Source organism: Astatotilapia calliptera, chromosome 2, assembly GCF_900246225.1.
Source record: "Astatotilapia calliptera chromosome 2, fAstCal1.2, whole genome shotgun sequence".
Classification (NCBI taxonomy): domain Eukaryota; kingdom Metazoa; phylum Chordata; class Actinopteri; order Cichliformes; family Cichlidae; genus Astatotilapia; species Astatotilapia calliptera.
In genome coordinates this window covers 3,927,822-3,936,486 of record NC_039303.1, presented here as the reverse complement: position 1 = coordinate 3,936,486, position 8,665 = coordinate 3,927,822, and the positions used below count along the sequence as shown (strand labels likewise).

Below are 8,665 nucleotides of genomic sequence, written 5' to 3'. Positions count from 1 at the left end.
AGTGCAATAAAAAGCAGAAACGACAGAAATGAAAAATGTCGCAAAGTATTTCAGGCAGACCAGTTTTAGGTTTTTGATACAGTAAATCCTACAATTACATAAAATGCAGTCCACTCATTACCTTTTTTTTTTTTTTAATTTACCCTCTCCATTGGTCTTCCAGTTCAGTTCGTTGTTGAAGTGGACATTCAGGTGAGGACTCCTCCCTGACATCAGCATCCTGTTCCAGGATGACAAGGGCTTTATAATAGTACTCTTCTCTTTGAAGTTGAACATTAATCCTTTGATTTTATCCCTGTGTAGAATTAGATGATTTCTCTCAAGGCACACCCCAAAATATTCCTCTAATGTTCGGCATTCCTCCACCTGGCTGTCAGTTATACAGCACTGCAGGATCGTCTATAGGGAAAATGACCTAGAATTGTTTTGAAGTATGTAGAAGACAAACAGAAATGGAACCAATACTGAGTTTGTTGACCAATATATATATAAGATAATAAGAGAATGCAAAATCACACCTTTTTCATAGCTGTTTTGGGTTTCTTTTTTGTGAAAACATACTAGGGGACAATCCGAGTTACGATTAGCTAGGTAACCCTCTCACATATCATTTACCACCCTCTCACATATCAATCAATGGCATTCTTCAATCTCATTGTAATCACCTACTTGAATTTGCGAGAGATTAACATTAGACCCACTACCTTCATGTAACCAACAAATATTTCAGCTGCAGCCACCTGAAATGTTGAAATGCAAATTTTATAGATTTTTTATGGTCGCTGCTCTACATTGTCACCTGTCACTTCCTTTGGAAATGCTCCTTTAATCAGTTTTGGCACTCACAATCTTAGCAGTTGCTACTTATAACGTAAAACTTGGAGCTATACAGCCTTGCATGGAGCAAGCATAACATTATTAGAGCTTGACCTACAAAAAATCTGATCCATCAGCTATTTTTTTAAATTGCCTAAAAAAGGTTTCCCTAACATTTGGTAAATGTAGTTATTTGTGGGCCATATCACTGGATATCTGACACTTTGCTTTATTTTTTTGTTGTAAATGGAACAAAATGTTTGCTGGGGAAGATATGTCCATCTGTTTACTTCCACTAAGACAATGAAAGTAAGGTGTAATCGGAGAGGACATGCAAACTCCACATAGAAAGGCTTTGGTCTCAAGTCAAACCTAGAACCTTCTTGTTGTGAGGTAAAAGCGCTGACTACCACATCACCATGCTGCCAGATAAAGGGACCTATAACTGATATAAAAATAAATGCATTTGCTTTTTGATAGTGTAGTGCACAATAACTCAGCTAACATAAGAAACAGCTTTCTAAAACATTTTAGTGGTGTAAAATGGTCTGTTCAGATGCAGAACCTAACCTAGTTTTACTGCCTAAACCTAACCAGGCAGGAAGCGAAAATAAAAACATGTACTGGGTCAAAGCAAAGCTTTAAGATGTCCCCAGATAGGACTTGAATCCACTTACATACCTAGATAAACATTTTAAACATTTTAAAGTAGAAAGAAGCTCAAGAAGTCTATTTAGAAATTCTGAAATGAATTATTGCCAGAAGGTAGAAACAAATGACAAATTAATCATTGGAGAACTTGCTGGAAAAACTTTAAAAATGCCTTGTATTATGCTTAAAATGAGTGACGAAATGGCTAAGCAACAGACGCTTTACTCCTAAAAGACCTGGATGAAACAAAGTGACAGGAAGTTCACTTCATTCTCTGATTCTGATCTATATATTCTGTGATAACCAATCAGCCAATCAGATCGGTGTAACAGTTTGACATAAAAGGTCCAAGTACCTCCTACAAACAGTGAGATACCTACAAGTCCATAACAAAAGACATGTCAAGATGATCGTGTTATGGGTTACGCTCCTTCTTCTCCATCAAGGATGTAAGTGCTTTTTCTGATTTCGTTTTGAATACATGCTGTTTGCTTGGTGGTTTTCCTGTGTCATTGTGAATTAATGTTTTAGATTTCTGTGTGTTTTCTATGAAATTAGATACACTTGTTCCAGTAACTTCAGTTCAACTTGGGGAAACTGTAACCATCCCATGTCAACTGCCTGTGATTGAGACCATTCGTAAAGAAGTCCACTGGTACAAGCAGCGTGCCGGGGACACTCTGAAAGTAATTTGGACAATGAGGGAATCTGCAACACCTGAGTTTGCGCCTGAGTTTAATAACTCCAGATTGAAGGTAAATCACAATAAACACTTTACCAACCTGACCATTTTGAAGACAAATCAAGAGGACGAGGGAATCTATCACTGTGGATTCACAGAATGGCGTAGGAATACTGAATGGACCGGGACGTATTTGTTAGTAAAAGGTAATGATGTGCGCTTCTTTCATGGAGTTTTGCCACATGCTTCAGTCTGTAAAATTGTAAAGTATAAATTATAACAACAGCTTATTAATTGTCAAAAGCATGATCAGAAAACAGTTAATATACTCATACAAATGTATTTTAATTTACATTTAATTTGCATCTAATTCATTTTAAAGACACATTTTATAGATGCAGTACATGAATCCTTCACAATGTGCTTTGTTAACACATTTTTATTAATCAGGAAACACCCAGAAAACATCAAACTACACTTTTGTTAAGGAGAAAGTCCATCCAGGAGACTCTGTGACTCTTCAGTGTTCAGTCCTCTCCAGCTCTAACAGAAAGACATGTCCAGGAGGTCACAATGTGTTCTGGTTCAGGGAAGCAAATACATCTCATCCTGGCATCATATACACCGCTGGAAACAGACATCATGAATGTGAGAAAAGATCTGAGACTGAGCAGAGTTGTGTTTATCGCTTGTCTAAGAACATCAGCTCCTCTGATTCTGGGACTTACTACTGTGCTGTGGCCACATGTGGAGAAATATTATTTGGAAATGGAACAAAACTGGACAGTCGAGGTACCTGTGATCACATTAATGAATGATAATATTCTCCAGTCCAGAACATCAGTCTATAGTTTGAATATTAAATATTGACTCACTTTGGTTTTACATTAACAGTAATCTAATCTGAAGGTGATATTAAACACAATTTAGTGTTTGTCCAACATAACTTGAGTTTTTACTTTTAATATTGTTTCAGAAACCAGAGTGTGGTCACAGACGGCCAGCAGCACAATTTTTCTACTGTGCACTGTCTTGGCTATAAGTCTGATTGTTATAGTTGCTCTCATTTGGATGATCAAGAAAAACAGTGATCACTGCAGAGGTAATTCAAATTGCATTGTTCTCTATGAAAAAGAACCACATAAATCTTACATTTATATTAATTGTTACCTGTATCTCCTATATTCAAGCTGATATCCAAAGGAAATGTTTTACTGATCAGAAGAAACAAGAGGTAAAGAACTTTTTGAGCTTTTTGTTTTTTCTAATATTTTGAGATTTCTAATACATTATATTTACTCTGTTTTCCCAGAATAAGGACAGATGGATGTTTTCTGTTGTTGTTTTTACCACAATGAAAGCTGATGGATGCACAAAAAAGTATGCAAAACCTATGAAGAAGGAGCAGATCTATACAGCTGCCGAGGCGTTTGTCTTCGGTTAGGCATATTTACCAGTATTTGATATGAAATTACCTAATTGATGTTTGCTTAGACATAGTAGGGTTTTTGCTGTTCTTCTATATATATATTAGAGTTTAAATGTGTTTTATAGTAAATGCATCTTGATGATGAAAATGTTTACTTCTGCATACAGCTATATTAACAAAGTATACCCTCTTTAAATTCAATGGTCTTTGGTTTTATAGAGGTAGCAAACTTGCTTAAGATCAATTTCAGTACCTGCTTCTACTTTTCCTAATATATCCTATGGAAGGATTCAAAGTCTTTTATTCTGCATTTTAGCTTAATTTTTGTAACATAAATATGATACAATGTAATGTTTTGTCGTTCATCTGAAGTTGCATTTAGATCATTATGAAACCTGCTGGGGATGTTTTATTTTATTTTATTTTTATTATGTGTCGATATACACCTAAGAACTGAAAAGATTAACATTCCTATCGTGGTGTGATCATTTGTGGTCTGATTGTTGCTTTTCTCTGTCATGTTTTCTTACTTCCTGTCTCATGTCCCGCCGTTAAAGAAGCTTCAGATTTATTGAACAATATGGATGGATTCAGCCAGGTGACTCACATGTCATACAAGTCTGTAGATTTAACATTATACAAAGCGAACAGCTATTTTCATCTGTACAAAAGACAATGAAATGTGCAACAGTGAGCAGTTAAAAGGACATTTTCTGCATCATTCATGCATCTTGTTGTAATGAAATATCCTTTCTTTTTTTGTTCCATATAAGTGGCATAGTATGTTTGTAAGGGGACATTTGGTGAACACATCTAAGTAATGACATGTATGTTGGTGCAGTGAATCAAAGTAAAATGCATTTAGTTCAGTTACTGTTTGTTTCATTGCACCAACCTGAGTGAAAGCAGTACAGGTGGCTTACACTGAGAGTTGTGAAAGTCCAATCTAACAGCGTCCACATGGTCTGGTGGTGACTTTCTGTCCTTGTGAAGTGTATAGGAATTTCTTTTACTTGTGTATTAATCACATTATTTTATTGTATGATGCCTTGGTGCCACTGGATTTTAACAAGTCTCACACTCATACAGTAAGACAAATGGTGGGGGTGTAGTAAGGAAGTTGTGAGGAAGCAGACAACTCCACAGGAAGAAACTTTTGTCTCTTCGAGGACTCTGGGAGGTAGCAAGGGAGTGTGAACCTTAAGGTGTGAAACAGCTGTGTACTGCCTTTTGTTCCTGGAGAAGGTATTTAACTGAGAGCCATGCTAGGCTCAGGGAGACTCTGCTGACCGTCTGTCCCGCGGTCATGCAGGGACTTCATCAAGCTTGGTTGTCTGTTCTTTGTGTGTTTGATTAAAGAATGTTAGCTACCGCTCACCGCTTGTCTGCAGGCTTCATTTAAATGGAAAACTTCCACAACAGAAGCAATGGTAAATGCATTGGTTCTTATAAACCACTTTTCTACTCTAAGTACTCAAAGCTCTTTATACAACTTCTCTCATTCACCCAAATATTTTTTTTCTATGATTTTTCTAAACAAGTTCTTTCTGTCTAACATTCACACACATGACATATGCATTGGCTGCAACGAGGGGTTAGCATCTTGTCCAAGGATATGTGACACAAACCACAAACCTTCTGATTAGTAGATGACCTGCTCTACCTCCCGAGCTACACCCGCCCCAAATTAACACTTAAACTCCCACTCCTACGTAGTTCACAGTCTGAAATCACAGGCATTTCAGATTGTATTTAACTGGGAATAATGCAGGAGTCAGAAATATTTGCTTTGCTTCCCTTTTCAGGAAATATCCTAATACCCAATAGCCATATTTACCAAATTGCTGGCTTGGTCCAGAGTTGACATGTCCAACATGATTGGAGGCACTTATGTTCACTAAAAAAACAAAAACATAAGAGAGAGAGCTATGTTCTAGGCAGTGCGATCTTACTAAAAGTCATCTAGAAATGGCGACATTTTACTCTTCACTGTTAAGCTTGATACATGTCTTCTTCCATGTCAGAGAGATTAAGATCCCCTGGTTGACTCATCTCCATTCAAAAGAGGGATAAAAGGACTTAAAAAGTAGTAAACCAATAATAATAAAGTGATAAAGAGTGTTACATCAGCGTTCATTTGTATGTGATTCTGCTAATCATTAATCAGGTTTAATTCAAGTCAAAGTATAATCAAATGTAAACCTAATTAATATAATGAATGAGAAAAAATAGCCTGGGTAATGAAAGGATTTGAACACCTGACCTTTCCACATAGACAGCAAAGTGAACATGAACTCTGACCCAGATCTCTGTGAGGGCAGGAGTGAGGCCTTGTCTGTAAGCTTGTTAGGAAGGAAGTATTGAGTCACTGAGGCAGAGCTTTGTCATTTTAGCAACTGGTATACATATAGAGAAAACACAGGATGAACTGCAAAGGTTTTTGTTTAAAAAGTGTTCTTTTTATCTTTTTATGTGCCAATGACAAACGCAAAGTAATGGCTAAAGGCTTACACTCAAAAAGGTTATTTTAGCAGGAGCAGCACAAAACTCCAGAGCAAGACAGACGTCTCAGCTACTAACTATTATTAATGTTAAGGACTAAACGTGTGTTTAGGAGTCTGAATATGTTCTTTTCAGCTTTTCACTTGTGGTTTCAGTGAATGCTGTTCTGCATGTCAAGAGCAACGAGCAAAGCAGCACATAACATCTTTACTTTCAGACCAAGGTTAGGTTAGGTACCATTTCTCCATTCTATGGCTGACCACAGAAGCTGTTGACTCAGAACAGACCACACTATGAGCGCTCATCAACTATAAAGCAAGTGAAGAGCTACAAGACACTTGAGTGGGCTTTTTTAAACCTTTATAAAGAGACAAATGCTGCTCTCTTAAGGTTAAAACACTAAGTAAACAGCATAGTTTTGCAATTTTGTAGTGTATTGTTCCGTTTTTTTTGTTCATGCTGTAGTAATGTTGCACATTGTAGATCATTTTAATTTTGACAGGGTGAAAGTCCACAACTGTACTAAATGATGCACACTGGAATTTATTTCTTTGAGGATGTCAAACCTCCTGCACAATGCTGTGAAATGTTGCTATTATTAAAACAAGAAAGAAAAAAGAGTGAGTGAATTATCAGCACCTCCTCCATTTCTTCGCAACTACATAGGAAAAAACCCCAAAGTAAAGTAAAACTAGTCCCAGCATGACTGAACAGGTCTGAGTGTGTGTCCTTTTCTCAGATGTCCTTCAACAGCTTCTCTAGACTGTTCTAATTTAAATATGATTCGTGGTAATAATATAGTGTTATTTCAGTGTCCTAAAATAGATAAGACACTGGTGCAAGACCAACTGCTTGAGATTAAAACAGAGACACAGAGAGAAAACCCCTTTGTATTCACTCCTCTGTTTGAAAGCTCAACCACAGCAATGACTAAGTTGTCATGCATCAAGTCTGTTTATAGTTATCTCTGTGGGTTTCAGGTGCAAGTAGTGTGTGTACAAAAAACAAAAAGCAACAATCAAAGGAAAAAAAGAGATTAGAAAATGGACATGTAGGAGATTTAATAATTTAATACTTTAATTGCTACTTTTTAAATTATATTTTGCACTAGGCTGGACACAGCCTAGTCTGACTGAATCTGTACTGTCTTTTATCCAAGTCTCAGCTCTTTGCATTTATAGATTTATTCAAACATGCATCCCCACTTCAGTCAAAAATTTCTTATCACCTCCAGGTTTATGTTCTTTGCGTAAGAATGGTGTTCTGAAGCGAGTGCAGAGCATTTAAAATGTGACTGCAATGACTTTGTTGACTCTGTAGGCTGGTACTTGTGCTTAAGTAAGTTGCCCTGTTTCTGTCCTTGGGGTGCAGAACTGAATCAGTCTATTTGAGAAATTAATGCCTGTCCAGTAAGTGGTTCAGAGGGTGGTTAAATGATCCATGATGGATAGTAATTTATTTGATTTAGGAGTTGGTTTGGGTGAAGCATTGCATATATATCCACCACAGCTTTCCACAGCTGTAAGTCGACACATGGCATTTTATGTCATTAAAACAATTAATCTCTTTGTCAAAAATGTTTTAAAATATTTATTTGTTTTAGGGTTCATCGCACTTTCCAAAAGTTCTCTACATTTCTTTCATGAGAATAACAAGCAGAGGCACATGCAACAACTACTGTTACAAACAAATGCTGCGGTACGCCATTTCTCCGCCCTTTGACCGACCACTGAAGGCGTTTCTTCAGAACAGGCCTCACTGTGAGCTTAAACAGGATATGAAGTGAGAGAGGAGCTACAGGAAGGCTTCAGGAGATTCGTTTTAGCTAAACAACGGATTTTTTAAATGTATACTTATTGATTTGTTCATCATTAGTTTTGTCAAGCCACATGCCCACCTCGGTGCTAAGTGAGGTGTGTGACAACACACTATACCAAAGCTTCATACCTACAGTCAGCAATGAAGCAAACATTTTAAGACATTGACAAAGAGGCCCAGTTGGGGTAGGGGGAGTGATTGACACCTCCTCTCTTCCATCAACAGCTATGAAGAACCACAAATAAGTGTGATAAAAGTGGTCAGTGTAGCTGAGAAGGTGATCATGTGCACTTTTTGTTTCTCCTTTAACTACTTTTCTGTGCTGTTTTGGTATGGATAATACTTGTAACGGTTATATAACGTCATTCTACATGCTTTTTAAAAAACTGATAAAACAGTGCTTCAAGACCAGCTTCCTGAGATGGTCGAGAGCGAGACAGGAAGAAAAGCCCCTTTGTACTCACACCTTTTTTGAAAGCCCAACCACGGAAATGCATGCTGCAAAGTTTCCATGCATCATTTGTTTGTCAGTGACGACTGCTGTGTATTTGTTTCTGCATTTCGCTGCGAAGGATTATGTAAAGAATCTTTTTTGGGGGGAGATTAAACAAAGATATCAAGTGTTGTTCGTTACATTTATCTTAGAATAATTAGAAGCTGGGCACAGCAAAGTGTCAGTGGATACGAGTTTACTGCATAGCAAAACCCCAGCTTGTATTCATCTCTCTCTCTCTAAGTAGTGGTGAGGCAGACTAAAAATATAGGCT

General features: G+C 37.2%; 1 protein-coding gene across 1 annotated transcript; it reads left to right on the top strand.

The window, feature by feature from the left end:
• Nucleotides 1-1,850: 1,850 nt before the first annotated feature.
• On the top strand, nucleotides 1,851-4,586 carry LOC113030545 (signal-regulatory protein beta-2-like). Its single transcript, XM_026182081.1, has 6 exons — nucleotides 1,851-1,916; nucleotides 2,026-2,355; nucleotides 2,600-2,941; nucleotides 3,126-3,251; nucleotides 3,340-3,383; nucleotides 3,462-4,586. Exons 1-6 carry the CDS (start codon nucleotides 1,874-1,876, stop codon nucleotides 3,591-3,593), a joined length of 1,017 nt encoding a protein of 338 aa, XP_026037866.1. The 5' UTR covers nucleotides 1,851-1,873; the 3' UTR covers nucleotides 3,594-4,586.
• The last annotated feature ends 4,079 nt before the right edge of the window (nucleotides 4,587-8,665 follow it).

Bases quoted from the DNA above. Each gene is read 5' to 3' on its own strand.
- LOC113030545 (XM_026182081.1), top strand. From the start codon at position 1,874: ATGATCGTGTTATGGGTTACGCTCCTTCTTCTCCATCAAGGAT. The intron at 1,917-2,025 runs GTAAGTGCTTTT...CTATGAAATTAG, and splicing joins CCTTCTTCTCCATCAAGGAT to ATACACTTGTTCCAGTAACT. The intron at 3,384-3,461 runs GTAAAGAACTTT...CTGTTTTCCCAG, and splicing joins CTGATCAGAAGAAACAAGAG to AATAAGGACAGATGGATGTT.